Source organism: Myodes glareolus, chromosome 14 (genome assembly GCF_982192425.1).
Source record: "Myodes glareolus chromosome 14, mMyoGla1.1, whole genome shotgun sequence".
NCBI lineage: Eukaryota > Metazoa > Chordata > Mammalia > Rodentia > Cricetidae > Myodes > Myodes glareolus.
In genome coordinates, this window is record NC_142039.1 from 45,244,240 (window position 1) to 45,266,293 (window position 22,054).

Sequence of the window (22,054 nt, forward strand, 5' to 3'; positions counted from 1 at the left end):
ATCACTGATTTATGGCATGAGATTTTATTGTATACTGGTGCTGAAAATAAATTACCTTAGGGATAAGAGCTTGTCATGGGCACTCAAGTGACTTTTAATGGTAATATCTCAAGAAATCAAGACTTCATCAGGAGAAATTCTGTGGTTGTATTTTCATAACAACTCCAGTCCTCTACCATCTGTTCCCTCCTTTACAGTCTGCTCTAATAACTAGTAAAGAAAAGTGATTCGAAGTACGATTTCTTTCAACTGATACAGTGGAATCACATGCATTGTGACTATTTCACTCTCCTGACTCAATGATGACCCCTCCTGAGTTTCACATGTTTTTTCTCTTGTGTTCATCCAGATCCTCAGTGGATCATAAAGTCAAAATAATTGGCATAAATTGACCTGAGGAAGGACTTGCCACTTTAGCTTTCTTTGAACCCCAACAGTAATGTCCTCTATCATCAATTCATAGACTAAGCAAAGCAGAGATTTTGTTAACTTGCGAGACACATGATTTGCTGAACAGCATTGTTTGTCATTACTCCAAAGCAACTTAAAATATGGGTCATAAAAGGATTGCCACTCTGCCTTTAAGGACACATCACAGCCATTGCAGTGGTTTCTAGACAATGGGAGACAGCTCAGTCAGCATCCTCCCATTCTTATAGCTGATGACGCCATTCTTTTGATAGCTTTTTAAAATTCTTTTGGAAGCAAGCTTGAGAGTTCCTAACCTCTTCTGTAGGTTTGAAAAGGCGCACCATTTTTGTAAATGCAAAATGGTGATAATCTGATAGAGGAAGGGAGAATTTAAGTGTTTCTCTTTACAGTAGCTGCTCACTCACTAGCTAGGACAGCAGCCTAGAATCCTATTTAGATTGAAAGGCTTGGGTGAGTCTGAGAGACAGACCAAATTAGTAAGATGCTAATAGATAGATTTTTTTTAAAAAGAAATAAACAGAAAAAAGGTGGCAGTTGGTCTGGCATCAACACAGAGTTCCTTGAAAAATACAAAGAGAGCAAGTGGTACATTGCTCATAGGCCTCAGGGAGGCTATAATGTCTGAAGGATGGTCCGTCCATGGGAGGAAGTGGTACAAGTGGGCTTATCAACAATGTGCGGAATGTTGCTGCCTTGGTGAACATCATACGATCTGAAAATAAATCCATAGCAAGTCCAAAATGTACTGCTAAGTAATGAGCATGAGCTACTGGATGTAGAGAAAGAACAGTGATAATGACAAAGTTTAGCATTCCCTGTGTGGACAATTGCACAGATTCAATATATATATAAAAGAATGTTCTTTTCTCTTCTGAAAGAAATTTTGCAGAGGGTGTGCTGCTGAATACCAGAAACAGAGAATTCTGCGTGGGCTGTGGGGTGAACTTTTGTGAAAAAGGAGAATTCTTGGGGATGGAATCTTTTCACCTAGGCCTGGGCCTTTTGAGTAGACAAATCTGATCAATGAAAAGGCATTGGCCACAGGGTAGCCTGTAGAGAATAGGGACTGGGAGCATTCTGAAGATACAGGAAAGAATGCATCCTGTTCTCTGTTGACTCTGACCTAGGTCAGGCGATGTGAGCTGTTCTCCACTCACTGAATCCGGGTAATGACGCCAAAAGGCTCGCTGATAATGAATCACAGAGACCTAAGTTGATGACTGTCATTTACCCTACTACACTCAACAATGAATGCAGAAAAAACAGAAAGAAGTAATGACATGTTTCCCTTTTTTATTAGAATGTTCTAACATTTTTATCCTTTTATATGTTAAATACTTATATGTCGTATAATTCCTAGAGCACTAGCTACAAGAATGTAGAAGAGGGACTACAGGAGATACAGATGTGACAGTCAAAAGCCAACAAATCCCTTATTGAAAAGCAACAAAAAAAAACCCATGAGATGATTATTTCGGTTTGAGGGAATAAAAACTTTCTAGGGGTATCAAGACATAAAGTCAACCAGAAAATAGACAGCTTTCCTGTAGGTCAATAATGAATATCTCAAAAAAAATTTACATTCACAATGGCTTCAAGGTAACATAAAAATAACTTTGAATAACCCATTCAAGGTAGTAAAATACTTAAGCTAAGAAAATTTTAAAACAATAGAGAAAAAGATTGAAGAACAAACTAAAAATACTAAAAGATGGAAAAACTCCTTTGGCTGTGGATTAGCACAGTTGAAATTGGAAAAATGGCTCTATTGCCAAGATGTACCTACATATTTTATGAAATCTTATTAAAATATGAATAGCATGCTTTCCAGAACCTACAAAAAAAAAGATCCTAGAAGCCTTCCAGAAGAATTTAAAAAAAATCTGGATAGTCAAAGCAACCTTGACCTAAGAGTAGTATTGGATGCATGACTACAATACTTTGCTTTTAAAAAATCAGCATCTTAGTAGAAAATCTAATTGTACTATTACAGAACCAGACATGTAGAACATAGAATACCATAGAAAACCCAGGAAGAAACTCATGGACATACAGCTACCTTTGTTTCAACACATATGTTGAAAACATACATTGGAGAAAAAACACCAAGTCTATGTAGCTATACATAGAAGAATAAAAATCCTAAATCCATATCTCTCATCCTGTAAAAATCTCAAGTCAAAATACATCAAAGACCTGAATGTAGCACCTAAAACGCCGGAGTTGCAAGGTTAAAACATTGCAAGTTACACACAGAAACAAGGATTTCCCTCATGGACTACAGTAGCAAATCATACTATCCTCCCCTGACCCAAAGAAATGGAATTATATGAAATTAAAAAAAAAACTTTTTCACATCAAAGGGAAAATAAAAAGAGGGAAGATAAAGTGTGTTATGAGAGAAAATAGTTACGAATATATCTAACAGGGGATCAGTATCTAGACACTCTACATCACTCAAAAAACTAAATACCAAAAAATCCAATCAACTGTCCAAATGAATTGTGTGAGTGTTAATCAAAAAGAAAGATAAATATTTGAAAAAACACTTTTACTCTAGACAACAGGAAAATGGGAACTTAAACTATTTTGCTATTCCCTACTAGCCCACCCCAGAATGACTACAGTTCAGAAAACAAACTGAGGAACCATGCTGATTAAGGCATTGGAAGACACAAAACATTATAAGCTGCTGCTGGTAACCTAAAGTGACACAGAAAATAAACAAATCAGAGTGGATCATTACTAAGGATACTCAGAAAATTCATGAAACTCTTAACATATGGTGTAGTTACATTCATATATCTATGTGAATCTAGGTCAGCATATGAACTAGTTATTTTTGTTTAATTGCCACAAACTAGACACACGTGGGAATAAGAAACAGCAACTGAAAAATGACCTCCTCTTGATTGGTCTGTAGGCATGTCTTTGGGGACGCTACCTTGATTGTTAATTCCTGGAGAAGGGTTTATGAAACTGTGGGTACTACCCAGATTGGCCTGGGCTATATAAGAGAAGTAGATGGAAGCCACCCTGAGAGCAAGGCAGTAAGCAATCGTCTTTGCTTCAAGCTCCTGCCTCGAGCTCCTCCCTGGTTCTTTCTTTGATAGACTGTAACTTACAAACTAAAATAAGCCCATTCCTTCAACAAGTTGATTTTGACTGGTGTTCACCACAACAACAAAGAGACAAATTAGGACAGCAAGCCGCAGAACCAATTGTACATCCATGTTTCTTGCTGTGCTAGTCCCAATACAAAAGACAACTGCAACACCCTACATGTCCATCAACAGATTAAAAAGAGAGAGAGAGAGAGAAAATGTGGTCTTTATATACAATGGCATTTTATTCAATCATAAAAGTACAATTATGCATTTCTAGGAAAATGTATTGATCCTCATATTAAGCAAAATGAAATAATTTTTAAAACATAGTATTGCCTGTTTATTTCTCATGTGAATTTCAATTTAAACATCAATGCACACATAAATATACACATGTGAAAAGAAATTTAAGGTAAGTTGTACTGTGGGAGCATCCTAAAATGAATGAGGTTGGAAGAACATGACAGGATAATGAAGGGGCAGAAAGACTAGTTCTATTTCGTAACTGAAATCTAGATTTATCTACACATGTGTATGCATGAATACATACATCCACATCTGGAATATGAAAACAGGACTGAAGGGGGCAAGAAGACACAGTGCAGAAGAGTAGAAGATGGTACTTTTCCAGGAAAACAACAGGCAGTTCCGATGATACAAACAAAAGTAAATGGGTTTAGGGTAAAAGAAAAATAATGAAAATAGATATAAATCATATATATGCATATATATTGCATTTTTTATAAATTGAGAGATGGCCATATTAATGTCTGATAAAGTATTTCAGAGGAAAATTATTACAGATGAAGAGGGCTATTAAAGATATTACATAAGTAAAAAACCTGGAGACATTAAAAAATAATTTTTTATTTGTCTCATTTTTATTTGTTTTGTTTTATTAGTCAAGAATTACCTTGAACTTGTGAAATTCCTGCCTCCATCGCCCAAGTGTTGTGATTATAAGTATGCTCCAGCATGCCCAGTTTATGCAGTGCTGGGAACTGAATTCAAAGCTGCCAGCATCCTAGTAATAAAATACAGGGTGGAGACTGTCTCCTAACTCTAACTAGGTTCTCATCCTGCCCCCCTTCAAGAATGGTACAGACAGCCTTTAAAGAGAATAAACGGGAGGAACTTTTACGTCAATTCTGATAAGACTACTTAAAACCAATTGTCAAGTGGTATTTAAATGAAAAGAATTAGAACTCTTGGGAGCTGCTGCTAGCTACCTGGGAGCATTCTTGGCTCTGAAATATGTTACCGCTCAATACTCTGAAAAGCCTAAGCATGCCAATCGAGAGCCTTCCATTCCAGAGCAAGTCTACAGGTATGTAGTATGTCATTGGCTCTACTACTGATTCCAGAGCATGGGGGGGGGCTCTCTGAAGTGATGGGTGGTCCCCACATCTGGAGACTGGAAACCCCTGCAGGTACAAATTCCTTTCTGCAGTTGACGTATGATGCCTTGGATGCTGAGGTCAGAAGATGTCCCTCAGGCCTGTAGCCACTGGTCAAGACTTGGATGCAGGCTCCATTCAGCTCCCTGCTTGGAGCATAAGGTTCAGTGATGAAGAGGTGATTCTACCTCGGAAGAATCCAACAAATCTGCTCTTTGTTGAGTCTATGGTGGGAGCCTCTGGGACCACCGAAGTCATCAATCTTCCTTTTCAGATGAGTTTCATGACTATGGGACCTGTGCATAGAATTCAAAGAACTGCCAAATTAAGTTAAAGCCAGCTAGGCCCCATTAACTGAAAGACTAAGTAATCTAGCCAATCAGAGAAGATCTGTCATAAGGTCACCCTCAGTTTCCGTTGTCACGTCAGTCCTTGTAGGCCTTCTGCTGTTTTTCAGTCTGGTTTGCCTTAAGGCTCTCTGTCAAAACCTGGAGCACTTTGATAGCCTGGGGTTCCTCTTCCTGCAGAGTCTTTCTTGCCGCTGGGACTTAAGTTTCCTGTCCGTTGGTCATAGAACCCAGTATCCTGACTGAAGCCCTTATCTGAAGGAAACCTCCATATTTGAGGGCCAAGGGTTAGTACCCCTATCCAAGTACTCTATGAAACTCAGCCACATCCCTAGCCACACATAGAAATCTTAAATGTGAATAATGAGAAAGAGAGATGAAATAAGAATTTACAGCAGTGAAAGAAACTCAGAAGTTTATCTGTAATTTTTGTGTAACCATGAAAATGTCTCTTTGAGAAACTGACGGAAAAAAAACAGTGTGGACAGTAAGTAAGAAATGATCCAGAAAGTCTGACCTTAACAGGACCTCAGTCTCACAAAGAGGACTAAGTAGTAAGTAAAACACATCATCCACAAAGGCTATGGCAAAATCACCACCAAGATTAATGCTATATTCAACCATAAATCAGCGTTCAAAAGGATTCAAAGCCCCAAAGCTACATAAGGTCTTCTTCCATAGCTGTAAGCATGGGCAGAGTAAAACCAGCCAACTGGACCACTCTGTGGGGCAGAAGGAAAAGTTTACAGGGAAAACACTATCAGCTTCTCTCGGAGAACAGAGGACAGTAATTTGATAGGATAGTCTACAGGACAGAGGCTGTCAGGCGTTTCAGATTAATCAGGAATCAGATCATTGTATTCCATTTAGAACATTGTCACCAGTACTGTTATTTTGGGGACCCTCTTGAATCCTACAATTGTAATGACAGAAAAGCAGATATCAATAAACTAAAAGTAAGAAAACAATTGAGAATCGCATGTAAATTAAATAGCATAGTTATGAGAGCTATAGGTAATAAAGGAAATCTCAGAAGGACTAAAAGTAGAAAAAGCTAACTAAAATGTATTGCATCAAAATAAGAGGCATGTAAGTCACTACTGTAGGGAAAATCTGCAGCATTAAATGAAAGTGAGGAAAATGTGAAGTCAATCATCAGAATTCTTATTCGATAAACATGAAGAGGAAATCTAAAAGAGAAGAGATGAAAAAAGGAAATATTAAATACAGCTGTGGCCAGTAATGTAGCAAAGGGAAACAGAAAGTCAGTGAAACCAAGAGATGATTCCTTACAGAAAAAGAAGCAGCTAGAGTGGTGTCTTGCTGGTTAAAGGCACTGCCTGCTTTTTCATAGGACCGAAGTGTAGATCCCAGCAACCATGCTGGACAACTCACAACTGCCTCTAATTGCAACTCCAGGAGATCTTATGCTCCCTTTGTCCTTCTTGGGCAACTTGACCCATGCAGACCACAGACAAAAATATAAATATATCTTAATTAAAAATTAAAAAGGACTAATCAGATCAAAACAGTCATATTAAATCATCAACTACCATTGCCTAAATATGAAATCTTCCCACAGGCTCCTATGTCTGAGCACTTGTCCCCCGGCTGTTAGGGGAAGAACCTTTAAAACACATTTAAACTCTACATTTCAATTGCTACTGGCCGAGATAAAAAGCAGTTTTGCAAAAAGCAAAAGGTAAAACTCAAAAAGAAATCAAACAATATATCCATTAATGCAACAAATAAAAGTCACAGCAGTTACCCTAAAAATGCTCACATACACACGAGACGCACAAAAATACAATTGTTTTCTCACACAGTAAGTTAAAGTCTATGAACACAAAATGATCTCAAGTACATTAGACAGTCATTTATGGGAATTCTAAGAGCTGGTTTGAGTCTTCTTATTTCCTGTGTCTATAAAAGCTCATATTGATGGCTGTAGCCACAAAACAGTGCAGAAAAGATGTATTGAGTCATTAGTACAATCTGATTCATGGAAATCTTTATCTTAGATTTTAGAAAGACATATTAGATATGTATGATAAATTTTCAGAGTGGATCACATAGCATCTCCAACATAGCTCAAGAGTGATGTAGTTTAAGATGCAGGTGCAGGATAACGAAGCATGGTATACATCTATGAGATGAGGTACTGAGTACTTCCAAGGCAGGAATAAGTATATTTTCATTCTGCTTTTCCTATGAGACTGTTATGCATCATGAGATGGGATTTCCTGAAACCTCTTTAAGAATCTACTCACCTTAGGATGCTCAAGCCTCTCGGGAGCCTATACTTTATTGAATACAGGAAAACTTGAGTAGCCAAATTTCTAATAGTGTTGTTGCTTCAGCTATGAGAATATTAGCCACAATTAAACCAATTATAGGGAACTGAGATATGGTTGCCTCTGCCATGTATTACATATGTACTTTGTGTGGGATGTAAGATCCTGACCTACTTCAGGCCTAGCAAATTCCTCTGTTGCTAGGATCATTCATTCAGTAAATGGAGAAAGGAAGACAAGTATCATTTCATGGGGTTATGCTTCAGCCTCCCCAAATCTACATGGCTGATCTGTTGCTATCTACAAGAGTTCCAGTTGTGGTTTGTCTGTGATGGTTTATATTTGCTGTAAATAAAGGCTTCTTTTATGAGGAGTGGTACCACATTTTTCTGTGGATGTAAGAGCATGATTTAGGTTAGTGTTAGGAATTATCTTCAACTAGCAAAGTGTTGTTTATAGAGTCTTTTCTAATGTCCATGACCTCACTAGCTTCAGTAAGCTGGCTGGGTTTTCAGTGCCAGACATGACTTCCTTCATATTGAATGGACCTTACGTCCCATTAGACAGCTGTTGGTTGGAACCAACATTTGAGTATGACTTAGTGCATCTTTATGCACATCTGCCAATATTGGTCAATAACCTGGTTCACAGGTACTGCACCTAGGAATGATTGTTTAATTGCTTCCCTTCCTTGGCAGCCTACATAGTATTTCCTGGTACCAGGAGTCTAGATTACAGAAGACTTTCAGGGCATATCCATCTCAAATTATCTTAAGCTTGTATCCTAATTATGCCATATCTTCAGCAATAGGGGCCAATCCTCAACTCCCTGAGAGGCAACCAAGGGTTACACCAATCGTCTATATTGTTTTGAGAGCCACTTGAACTACCTTGACCAACCATTTGAAAGGAGGTTTGTCATACCTGATGCCGGAGTTTCCATCTACAGTTCTAGTAGGGAATATGGTCAGCTCAAATTACTTAACTTCATTTAAGCTACACGTGCGCGCGCGCACACACACACACACACACACACACACACACACACACACGTATACACTATCTGTGGTGTGTAATGTTAGGTAAATATAAAATCATATGATTTTTCGAGGCCTTATCCATTTGTCTGTATTGGCCTCCCCAACTCCTTCCCATCTGGAACCCACTCCCTGTTTTTCCATTTTCCACTTCATTCATATTACCTGTATCCTGCTTTTTCCCTCCAAAGTCACCTTCCTCTCTGCTCATGCCTATGGTCCTTTTATACTTACTTCTCTTGTTTCTGTGATTACTCCATGTTTGTATATTCGTGTGTGAGAATTTAAAGCTAGGAACCTTAGATATCATTAGGGAGTTGGTTTAACTCAATATAAACTTTTCTAGGTCCATTCAATTATCAGCGAATTTCACTTTTTTCTTTAGAGCTGACTAATATTCCATTATGTTTTTTATTTTACTTCTACTTTTTCTCTATTTTTACCTTACTGGTCCTTTGTGTATATATTATGGCTTCAAAGTTAGTGTTTTTAGTGGATTGATGATTGTACAAACAAGTGACTCTCTGCATCTATATCTGCTTCTAGTGCCTTCTCTCAGGCTCTTTTCTTTCTGTTTGTTTCATTCAATTCATACATGTTAGTTTTTCTTTTACCATATCATATTACTTTCCATTAGAAGCCTGGTTGTTTTCTGATGAGAGACAGAAAGGGTATACCTGGACCTGAGTAGAAGTAAGGAGGAACAGGGAGGAGTAATGGGGGGGAGAGAAATCAGGATATCTTATATGAGAAGAATCTGTTTCAATAAAAGGAAAAACATAAAAAGAGAGAAGTGGTTTAGAAACTCATTCAAATATTACTAGGGCATTCTAAAATAAGATCATGTAGATTTTTCAAAGATGAAGAAAGGATATGGAACACTTGAGGACATCAGCAGATCATGGAAGGAGTCCTCTGATGGTGGGAACTTCTAACAGAACAGATGTTGTCTGCCCGAACAGGCCACGTTATGTAACTAAAGATACAATATCCAAGGAGAGACCTGTGAATTTCTTACTGACAGGCAAACCACTGTTTTGAGTGAATGCTGGAACCAAATGAGCATTAATTCATAATTCTGAAATACATGGGGAATAGTTAGCCATGGTGCTTGTATGAAGATACAGAATTCTAAAGGGAAATAGGTTTTACACTTATCCCAGAAGTAGAAATTATATAGACCAGAGTTTGTATCTACTGTACATTATCTCCACATAAAGAAACTGTGCTGTGATAGGTGTGTAGTGGAGACATAAGATGCCTTGCAGAGGTAGTGAATATTGTTTAAAAGAGTGACTTTAAGTCAAGTATACATATTTGGGGGACATGAGATCTGGTGTGAGTAGGCATTGTTCATGCGACCCTTTGACCCAGATAAGTACTGTCAATAGGGAGGCAGTGGCCATACAGCCTTCCTGGAGCAAACAGCTGGATCAGGCAAGTGTGAAAAATCCTTTATCCTTATTAACCAATGGCTAGGACAATTGGTGAGAGTTGCTCCGCTAGCTGCTTGGATCCATGGTTCTGCGGAAATGCCACAGGATGAGGAGGAAATGGACTAATAAGGAATGAGAGTGCATTACTAAAAGCTAACGTAGCATCCCTCACCCACACGCTGTACCCAGAATGCTCTTTGGAGGAAATTGGAACAAATTGTGAGATCTTTTTGGGCTTGCTACCTTATTTTGTGTCACATTTCTTTAGACTCAGAATACGATTATCAATTTGCATTTGTTTGAAACAAACAACAGTGCCTCTTCAGAGATTGTCTTCATGCGCTGAAAAGCATTGCATTTATATTATTAATATTCAGTATCAAATCAATATGGAAATCCAATTACAGGAACAGGAAAGATAGCAGACATGGTAGGAAAAAGCATTCCCACGAGGCATAAGCTTACTGAAAAACTCCAATTGAGAGTAATTGACTTATTACGCAGTATCAACTAGAGAGGTCCTTATGGCCCATCACACCACACAGTCTGTTGCCATTGCTCCTGGATCATACCAAAACTGAAAGGTTAGATTAATACTAGAGATACCACATAACTATGAAGAAAATAGGGGAGACTAAGCCAAAGGTTCCATGATGCTGTCTAAATTTCAGGATGCCAGACAACACGAAGCTTGTTACTGGGATCAAGAATGTCAAAGGATCAAATGTTCCTTTCGTTAATATAATTCATTCAAGATGTAATCATTGGTTAAACGTGATAAAACTCTTGCATGAAGAGGCAACTACATTTTGATTGTATTTAAACCTAGGTCTATAGAAGGAACTAATGTTTTCTTCAGCCACAATGATGGCTGAAAATCTGACAAGGATGCCCTAGATTTCAATAGGGAAGCTTTAACAGTTGCTTCACTAAATGGATACAATGTTCCCCATTAAACTATTCTTACCAAAGACAAACAAACAAACAAAAGTGAACAGTGGTGGCACTTTAATCCCAGCACTCAGGAGGCAGAGGCAGACAGATCTCTATGAATTCCAGGCCAGCCTGGTCTACACAAACTAGTTCTAGGTCAGGCTCCAAAGCTACAGAAGAACCCTGTCTCAAATAAGCAAACAAACAAACAAACAAACAAATAAACAGATAAGAAGTCTTATAAATGTGTTTTTGCAACTATATATTACTTCTAGTTTCAGTCTAGGGTATAGAGCTGAATCTTTTATGGTATTCCATTGTTATGGGCAAAGCCTTTTAAAGGTTAAACTTGAGAATAAGTGACTTTTGCTTGGTGTTCAAAAGCTAGGAAACTGATGGAATAAATATATCCTAACACTAAGGATCTGAGAAAATTACACAGGTGACATAACTGTATGAGAATCAAAAGGAAAAGTTCAAGAGTTAAGGCACAGTAATTCTCCTTGTGTTGACCTTTATTATAAGTTCTTCTTCAGTCATGCTAAGAAATAAGCAAAGGAATGCACATATAAGTAGGTCTATGGCCATGTTCACGAGGTCGTTACAATTCCCTAAGGGAGTAGAGTCACAGGAATCTTACTGAGATTCTGGAAACTCTTCCCCCAATTCCCCAGCAGTGTGTGGCCTGAAGGTGGTGTGGTCAAGTATATAAGATGTGGAAAGTTAATTGAAAAGCAGCCTCCTCCTTGGGTCGCCTCGCTGCAGTGAGACGTTTCAGAGATGCATCTGTCTTTGATTCAGCAATGTTCCTTCTGTAAGTACTGCTTTTACTCATGTTCCTTGAGCTAAGATTAAGAAGTGCATTATTTTACCAAGCTTAGTTTAAACGTCCTATGCCTCTAGTGTCATTTTATGCTATGTTTGACCTGAGTTAGAAAATGGTAGAGTTTCTTATGCCAAATGTGTGGAAAATGAGAATGTTTCTGAAGCACTTCCATGCAAAGTATAAATCAGGGTATGAACAAAAATTTAAAATTGAAGAAATAAAGACATTTGCTAAAATGAGAATACAAGAGTCTATGGGTGATAATATTTCTGGGGTCACCTCCACGTGTTGCTATATATGAATGAATCTAAAGAACTTTTCAGTGGAGGAGACTGATTTAGACAAGCCTAACATATATGCATACCACACAGCTTTGAAAATTTCATTCTGCCAAAATACCACTTCAAAAGAAAAACATGTAAGGATTAAGCATTTGTCTCTAGAGTCTTCATGACACTTTTAAGTATTACTAATAATGATAAGATGGATGTTACAAATTCTTAGGCTTTGATAGCCCTACTGATAATATATATAAAGAATATTTACAGGCATTTTTATAGAGAGAGATATGTTGTACAAAAGTAAATTTGGGAAATTGCTATGAATTTATAAATTTTAACATATGTGATATAAATTATTTGATGATATCTCATTTTTAGCAAGATTTTGAAGATTGAGTTATATGCTTCACAATTTTTGGCATATCTAGTTTTTTTTAGTATTTCTGTTTAGAGATATTACTATGCGTGAATCTTTACCAATTCCCTATTTTTATGTTGGAAATTTTCAGCTACAGTTATCAAAAGTTATGTGGACATTAGGATCTTAAACTCACATTTTGTATTTGAAATCTTTCAGGTTAATGTGACTAATGAAGATAGATTTAAATTTCATACATATATACATACAAACCTGTTCATCCTTTTGAAAGTACAAATTATTAATATGTTACAACTATGTCTGTCGATATAATTAAAAGCAAACTGATGATGATAATGAAATCATCAGTTAGCATTGTCACAAACTAAAAAGGTATGTGCTACACAGAACAGGGAAACGTAGCCCCAACAGACTCCTAGGCAATCTACAAGCAATGTGTCACTCTTTCTATGTAAGACCAACAACTTCAGATGGCCTTCAACCTCAGCATGCTCAGGACTGCAAAGACGCACAATGAGAGTTCACAGATATGTAGGGTATGCAAAGATGCACAGTGAGCATTCACAGTTGTGTAATGTGTGACAAGTAAAATGGAAAGTCCACAGTGCACTTTTTCTGTCTTCACATACTGATCCTAGGACAATGGAAAACCAGGCAACTCTGTTCACCATTTTTTCAACAATATAATGTAATAACAATTATGAAGGTCCAGAATATTTGGAAAGTTATTGTAAGCCTCAGATTCAGAGGAAATGAGCTGAAGGTTTTGAGAAAGCAACAAAGCTATAACATGACTGTGGTGAGAAAGAAAATTCATACTATGACATTGTAGTCATGGCAGAGCTGCCTTCATCCTCCTTGTCAGCAATGCCGACACCATGTCTTTATTCATATCAGACAAGCAAAATGAATGAAACCATGAACATACACTATCCTTGACACATCAGTGCCCAAAATGTTTGTACTTGACACTGAATTAAAAAGGGCAAACTACTGTGAATTTTACACTGAAAAACAACCAGAAACCCCAAGACATTAATCTACTTGAAGAGAAGAACTAGCTCACCCTGGCTCAGCTTTAAGTTAAAGTAAAAATGTTTGGAGAAATACAGAAGCATTCTTAGGAGTAATGGAAGATGCAAGATAGTCATCCATTTTCTTGTCAAGCTACAGACCTGTGTAGGTATAATTACTTAGTTGAATATATACCACAGAAGAGGCTATTCTTCCACCCAGACAAGAAGTACCAATTTATGTCAAGGAAGACACGGGGAGCATCTTATGCTTCCCCAGACAGGGTGACTCTTGATAGCCTCATAGGAAGAGACCTCAGAGTGATCTTCTTCTTTAACAGGGACACTGCTCTTGCTGCTGGTGTCCGTGGTCCAGGGGGAGAACAAGCCCTCTTCTGTGAATGTTAAAGTGTGGAGTATCTCCTACCATTCACCCACTGGGAACATGTTGAATTGGGCAATCAAGTCAAGCCAGGATATGAATCACCTGATTTCAGAACTGTCCACTTACGTAGTAAGTATTCTTGCTGTTCTCTGAAGCCTTTACATTGTGTTTTTCATACCAGTGAAGCTGAAAGCAGAAAAGCATCATGGGCTGATCTCAACATAATGTACCTTCACAGGAATAACCTTAAGCTGCTGAAGTGTGAAGTAGAAGAACAGCACAGTTTGATAAAATGTAAAATGCTTGCTAAGAATACAATGATTTTTTCTCAATATTTTAACTTTTACTTCAACTTACTTTTCTAGTACAAAACTCATAAGACTGGTTTTCTCTTCCTTTGTATAGGAGACATATGTCCTTTAATGTTCTTCATTGAGGACACAATAAATGTCCAATAAAGGAGAACAGTTTCACAATGAATTCGGTGGTTGACTAGAAATTAAAAGACTAAAAATAGTTGATGAAGAAGAAAATAAACAAGTAACTTTAGAAACCCACAAATGCTAAGAACTATCCTAGAATGAATTTCAAGACCTGATCTTAAAATGGTGGGTCCAGTTTAGAGTTGAAAGTAGATCTCCTACTCATGGTCATGATGAAGGTATTTGAAGGCAATCTACCATCTATCTGAGAGTAGTTAAACAGGCGGCTGTAGATGAGGACCTTAGTACATCAGTTAGCATATAAGAATGTGACTCAAGGCTTATAATATTTATCCCTACCATACATTTTACTTACTAGCTTTTCTATCCCTTTGTATTTCTACTATTGCAGCAATCCTTTGAAACTACCACAAATTTTCTCAGTAGTAGTTTTTAATGATTATGTTTCAGATAAGTATGCCAAAGTAAATGTAATAGTTAAATAGTGGCATATTAGTCAATGTGCATATGTATAATACTTTTCTATTTTAACTGCCTTATCATTTACTATTTCCTAATATATTGTACTCAGTAGTTTAGAACTCAGTTTGCCACAACTCAACTGTAATGTGAGTTTATGACCATCTTGGTATAGAGCAGCTGTGCAGGTCCAGGATATTTGAAAGAGAAGTTCTACTGGTATGATGGCTAGCTAAGCAAAACCAGTTTGGATCAAAAAGTAATAAAAAGTTAATAAATAAAAATACAGGCGAATGTTGGCAGTAGCGTGAATAGTACCGTGTCGCAACACTTATTTTTGCAGTTCTGTAGGTTTTAGTGTCTGCTTGCTGCATAGTAACTTTTAAAAAAGATAAGAGTAACAAGGAGGGAAAGAGATCGAGAGAGTAGAAAACCAGATGAGTCAAAAAAGAGACTATAATTAAAATGAAAGTAAGTCAATAAAAAAATTACTTGCCTCATTCCTTATTTTTATTTTTAGGGTTATTGAATTTTAAAACTGCATAGCTTTCAAATACATTAATGCCCAAGTTATTGATTCATTTACTCAACTTAGAAATGACAACTAATTGAACGTTTCATCATTTCAGAATAAATTTTATGCTCAAGGCCGGGGATTTAACAAGAGGAGCATCAGATGCCACACTTCTTCCCTCTCTAAACCAAAAAACAAGGAGCAAGCACAAAATATTGAAGTGAGTTATCAGCCTTGATTTGCTACCAAAACGACTGAAGCAGTGCACTGGCTTTCCCATGCACTTTTATTACTTACATTATATGACACAATAGTAGTATATGGAAATCATGTAGAAAAAAATAAAAATTAGACAAGGAATGACAAATCAAAGAACAATCCCATTGGAAAAAAATTACATGAAGTCATTGTTAAGTAATATTATAGCAGATCTATACACTATCCACTCAAAAAACCCATTTTACTAATGCCTTGCCCCTGATATTGCACTTACTGATTTGTATTAAGTGTGAGCCAACTCTGAGTTCATGGTTAAAGATGTATGGATGTATATACAAATGAAGTACTAATGGCGTTGGGTTCCTCATATGCTACACGAGGTCCTGTGTTGGCAGACTTCAACATTACTGAACATTTTATCATCTATTTTTGACATTTATGTCTTCCCTGGATCTACTTCTATTTCTTTACATAACTTCCCACGCCTCTTTGACTTCCCTCCCCTTCCCTATGCCAACTGTAAGTCTAGAGGTCCCTTGAAGAAAGGGGCTGTGTAAAATGCAATATGATGCTCCTCAAGATAAAACAAGCTGCTCGTGGGAAGAGTTTGTGTGCAGTGCTGACTCTACTTATGTTTATGATCACTCACTTCTGATTCCCTTCCGTAAAGCAACCTAAATGATTTACAGTGAACATTATCACATATCCAAACTTTCCCCACAGAGAAATTCCACCTTCGTCATTTTTCTTAGTGTTACCAGCATTTTGTATGTCTACATGTTTGTTTATTACTTATAATGATAATTAATAACACAACAAGAGAAAGAGGAAGGTCAAGGAAGAAATGACAATTGCTAAGAGTTACTACTTGGCTAGAAACTTCATAAAAACACTCCTCTGGTATTTCTGAATTTAACTTTGTCAAAATTCTATAGCATGAGGACAGTGGCTACAGTTTAAGTTTATAAAATCTCTACCAAAAGAATATTCTAAATAAGCCTATGAATGACCAAGGAAGCGCCCATTTCAGCTACTTGAGCAGCAACTGCCTGTCTCTAACTCTATTGCATTTCCTTTGTCCTAATGAGATTGTTCAATTGTGCTTGCTTAGTCTGAAGTCCTACTGACGCTGGCGCACACTCTCTTGCAAGCCTGGGTCAACGCGCTGCACCACCTGTGGGCAGAAATGGGTGACAAACTGGGATGCACTCCTCCCATCCTCACGAAAGCCTTGGAGGTAAAGACTTTAAACAGATATCTCCTCGAGACCATGAAAAAGATCGCCTGTAAGGTGAGCAGCTTCCTTAAGTTCCTCGTCTTTTCCACATATGAATGAGGTAACCTGTATAACGACAAATGAATTTTGAAACACTTTCCTCTGCTACAAAGAAACTGGGGTATGCAGTTAAGTCAGTATCCTCACTACTATTCACAATGCCAACCTTCTCAAAGGTACTTTGTCAGCCACCTATATCTCGGGAATCTCAGAAGAAAACAGTTGTTCCTCGCAGTTATTTGGAAAGTACCTTTCTAGACCAAAAGGCAAATGTGTAACTGTGCCAGCAGTTCTTCTTACTGTCAGTGCTCAACTAGCTAGATCTTAAGGCACCAATTCCAAATTCTCAGAATCCCTAAGGGTTTGTACACATACACTCTAGGGGGTATTTATTTAGTAGAAAAGAAGAAAAGAATAAGAGGGTGGTGCCTTAAAACACATAAACATGTCAGGGACAATTCGGAAGAAATATAAATTTCAATAATTGACAGAATTTATGCTACCCCTCCGTGATCCTTGATATCAAATTACTAGCTCCCCATCTGTCTGCCCCTGTGCTGTGTGAGAGTTGGTCCTGGGGTGCTGACGAATTAGGTCGGCATGATAAATAACCAGACCAGCTCAAGAACAACAGTTATATTTTTAATAGTTGAAAGGGGGAAACTCACACTAAAAGAGTGGGAGGTCCAAAATCCAATAGGGACAGCGAGCACCTGTTGCTGGAGCTCCCAGTATTTCTACGTGGGCCCCAGGGAGCCACACCCTAATTAGATGTGATTGATTGATAGTTTCTCCATCACTGGGGAGACACAAGACAAGCAGCTCTATTCACCCCAGAAAGAGCACCCATGGCAGAACAAAATCACAACTACAATGAAGTCCAATTTGATGAAACAATGAGTATTTTATTGGCGGCCTAACAAGTTGAGAGTTACTGACAAGAGAATGGGTGACTTAAAAGCAGCGGGGATCACAGGAAAGTTCCAGCCCCAACTCCCAACACAGATGACAACCATGAAAGCTGGAACTGTAGCGCTCTCTGCACAATTTGCAATGCACTCAATGGGTCTGAGAGACCTTCTCCCTATAACTCAGCCAGGCAGCATCTACACATCTACAAGTTGTTTATTGAGTCGGTAAAGACGAGTAGAGCCTTGAGAATCTTCAAAGAATGTAGTCTCCCAGACATGAAATTGTGGGTTTTTCTTTTGAGTCTTTTGAAACTGCCACTTTGTCTTCGGGAATTTTTTTCAATTGGGAACCAGTTTTACAACACCCCGAAGAAACAAACCTCAGTGGACATCAATTTCATGCCACAAAATATATCAATCTGTTCCATTTCTAGCTCTAAATGACTAACGTATTTTAAGTCCTCTCCCACATAAATGAAAATCCATGGGTTTGACTGAATGTTATAATATTAACTTCTCATAAAATTGAATTTAACGTGTAGAAGAAATAGGATCCCAAACTCTCATCTATAATTAATGCTTAACAATTATTTTCGTATCTAGGCTAAATTTGCATGTGGAGGAAATGTGAATGCCCCAGTCTGGTCTGAGTTGGAACGTTTGCAGTCGCCCAATACAGACACTAGATATTTTGCCTTTTATAACTTGTTTCGCTGCTTGGGAAGCGACTCAAATGACGTGGAAATGTATCTGAAGCTCCTGAAGTGCCGGATGCTCAAAAGCGGCTGCTGAGACCGCGTCTTTTCCTTCTACCTCAGTGATGGTCCTCAATGAAGCACTCGCGCAAAGCTTCTTTGACATATTTCTATGTTGAACCTGTGCTTGCGTGTAATTGGTCTGTTCTTTAAAAATTAAAATTGAAATGTCTAAATCAAGTTAGTAAAGATACCTTTTGTTTAATTCAAAGTCTACTAAAAATATTGCTGGATTATTATAAAAAAAAAAAAAAACTCCGAAGATATCAGAAGTTAGCCTGGCAAATAGTATAGTTTACAATATGACCTTAGAATCACGAAATGTTACCTAAGTGTATTGGTTAAAATCAAAGAATGATATTGCTATTCATTAGTCCAGCCAACTCCCATAAATGTGGAGATCTTGGCCTACATTATGAAAGACAGCCACTCTCTATCCCCTGACACTTGTGGAATATCCACAGATAAAAGTATTACAGTGCAACTGTACTGTCCCTAGGCACTGGAACTTCATCAAAAAGTCTGAAACATGAGGATACAAACATGAAGTGTCCCTAGGCTCCACTGCAACTGTCTTTAACCACAATGCTCTGAATTCTCATCTTTTTTCACCAACTTAGATGTAAAGCATGTGCTCTCCTCACTCTTGGTCTAAAGAGGGTTCTTATGGGCAACTTCAACTTTATCTCATCTTTTGTATTCCTGTCATTCTCAGGTGGTTCAAGCCACAGAGTTAGAAAGACAAATATGATCTGCTCTTCAACGCTTCTGCTCCTTCCTTCTTCCAGATTTTCTCTTTTGCTTTTGTTGTTTTAGATTCTCTCTATCTAGCTCAGATCATCAAATATTACATGGTTGTCAGGTTGTTATATGACATGTATCATAGGTTTTCTAGACAATGGAAACTAGTCCAAAATTTTCATACACATTTATCTAACATTAAGTTAGATTGAAAATCAAGTAAAAATAGGGTTTGATTAATAAGATATCCTTAGAATACTAACCATCACGAAAACCTGCGTCTACCTAAAATTATAAATTCTAATAACAAATACTATCATCCATTCTCCAGTCATACCCCTTACTATTCATTTCATTTCATGAAAATGTTCATTACATTAGAAGTATGCTTTACTTTCACCTATTGAATGGATACAATCCAGAGACAAATAGAACTCAGAAAATCTGAAAGTCAGAATTTAAAAGAAAATTGTCTGCCAGATTAAGGGGGAAAAAAAACTTTCGTAGTTAAAGTTGTCCACACAAACTGGTCTCATCTCTCCTTGCCACGGTTGTTTTATTTGAATCCAATTCTTGCCAGTAACGTTGATGATCACAGTCTTTCAGAGCACAGCATAACATGCCCCAAATTAATCTGTCAATCTTTCTCTTATTTCTTGGATACAAGCAAAATATCAACTCACCCTGATATATTCTAGTCTTCATCCTATAAGCAGCAGGAAATTATGTTGAAACCCAAACAAATTTATATAGCAGATATTTTTTTGTTAATAATATCAAATGCTACTCGGCTTTGCAAGTAGATTTCTCCCACAGATTCATGCATTTTTCTAACACAGAGCATGGCATTTAAAGGGGGGGGGCTTGGCAATGAACAGCGTCTTAATTTTATTGAATCTGTTCATTCTAAGTATGAATTTAAAAATTCAGGTGCAATTTGAGGGGTTAATGGTTTAACCCTCTACCATATAGTGACATCTTAACTGAATTCTGTTATTTCTAGACACAACTTTGGAGCGTCATAGACACTGGGAAAGAGTTGATAAGGAATAGCTTAAAAGATACTTAATACAACAACTATTCTTTAATTAATTTATTTCCTATTTATCTGATAAAACACCCTGACAAGAGTACCTAAGGCAAAAAGGGAGTGTATTTTGGATTTCAAGTAGAGAATAGAGTTGATCATGGCAGGGAAGGCGAGCATGACCATAGAATCCTAAAACCCTTGATCATATATTCAACCACATACAGAGATCGAAACAATGGAGATGAGGAAGAGGGGTCAGTCTGTTAAATCAAAATCTGCTTCCATCAAGCCTTCACCTCTGCTATTTGCTCCGTAACATTTCCAAACATTGTCACCAACTGGGGACCAAGTGGCCAAGTACATTGGTCTATAAGGGACATTTCCTATTCTAATCACCATTACATACTTTCCTATCAGAAAACACAATAAAAATATTACCAAATGTGATTAATTTACAGGGAAGATGTTGTGTGTGTGTGTGTTTGTGTGTGTGTGTGTGTAAACAGTGAGACAATTTTCAATACTTCTTCGCAAACTAAATAAAATAAATTAAAAATCTGAGTAAACTAGAAATCAAAAAATATACCTCAACATAAAAGAAGCTACAACTGAGAAATATATACCAACTATTTGGGAAAAAACTGACATTTTCTCAAAATCAGGAAGAAAATCATAGTGTTCATTTTCTCAACTCTCACTTAATATAATGTTTGAAGTCTTAGACAAAGTAGTAAGACAAGAGAAATGTGGAATTTTAGTGGTTGTTAGATCCCCAGAATGACGATTGCTTTACCATAATCAGTAATCTTACCACTGTGCTGTTAATTTATGCTCACAAATATCTTATTGAAAGTATTCACTACAAGGAATTTATAAATAAGCAATACTCATTTTAAAAGAAATTGTATTTTATATCCTCAAATCACACACATACACAAAGTACATATATGTATATTTTAGCAGGCCATGACTATTGGATGAGAAAGATACAGAATGAAGACAGAAAGATCTATGCATTTAAGATGAGATTAGTCAATAAATGAATAAATTATGGGAAAAACTGTGGAGGTGAGGATCAGGTAAATTGGGATTTTATTCAAAATATCAAGTATATGTATTCTTTTTGAGATTTCTAATGTTTAATTATATATTTTTAATTAAAATATGATTACGTTACTTTTCTCATCCCCTTTTCTCTCTCCAGTTGTTCACAGGCCTCCAAATACTTTCCTGTGCAGTGTACAAATTCATAAAGATCCATCAAAGATATATTAAGGAAGAATTCTCTCAACAAAGAAAATAGATATTAAGCTAGGTGGTGGCATTCAGGAGACAGAGTTAGGCAATTCTCTGTGAATTTCAGGCCAGCCTAGTCTACAAGAGTTAGTTCCAGAACAGGTCCCAGAGAAACTCTGTCTTTAAAAAACAAACAAACAAAAAGAATGGAAGGAAGAAAGGAAGAAAGGAAGAAAGAAAGAAAGAAAGAAAGAAAATAGATACAGCTAAATTGTTCCAAACCTTTAAAGGAGAGTTAACAACAATGTTCCTCAAAATATATAATAAATACAAATGTATAAAAGAATACCAAACTCAATTTATGAAAATATGTAACCCTAATACCAAAAATTAGACAAAATAGCAAACAACAAAAAATTCTTTTATAAGCATACATGTAAATATTTTCAATAAGATTCTTGTAAGTATAATTTAACAACAGAATAAAAGATCATTAACTATTGCCAAGGTATTTTCACTTGAACATCCAAGGCTGTCCAGTTATAAATCAACAAAGTAATACAGTAGGTAAAGCGACTACTAAATCCAATCTACATGACAATA

The 22,054-nt window shown here is 37.0% G+C and overlaps 1 protein-coding gene across 1 annotated transcript; it reads left to right on the plus strand.

Moving 5' to 3' along the window:
* The first annotated feature begins 11,763 nt into the window (after positions 1-11,763).
* LOC125396198 (prolactin-4A1-like) lies at positions 11,764-18,481 on the plus strand. Its single transcript, XM_048428027.3, has 5 exons — positions 11,764-11,797; positions 13,824-13,996; positions 15,399-15,503; positions 16,614-16,793; positions 18,293-18,481. The coding sequence occupies exons 1-5, from the start codon at positions 11,764-11,766 to the stop codon at positions 18,479-18,481; spliced, it is 681 nt and encodes a 226-aa protein (XP_048283984.3).
* Positions 18,482-22,054: the final 3,573 nt, after the last annotated feature.

Excerpts from the sequence above, each read along its gene's own strand:
- LOC125396198 (XM_048428027.3), top strand. The coding sequence starts at position 11,764 with ATGCATCTGTCTTTGATTCAGCAATGTTCCTTCT. Across the intron at positions 11,798-13,823 it reads GATTCAGCAATGTTCCTTCT|GGACACTGCTCTTGCTGCTG; the intron begins GTAAGTACTGCT and ends CTTCTTTAACAG. Across the intron at positions 16,794-18,292 it reads TGAAAAAGATCGCCTGTAAG|GCTAAATTTGCATGTGGAGG; the intron begins GTGAGCAGCTTC and ends TTTCGTATCTAG.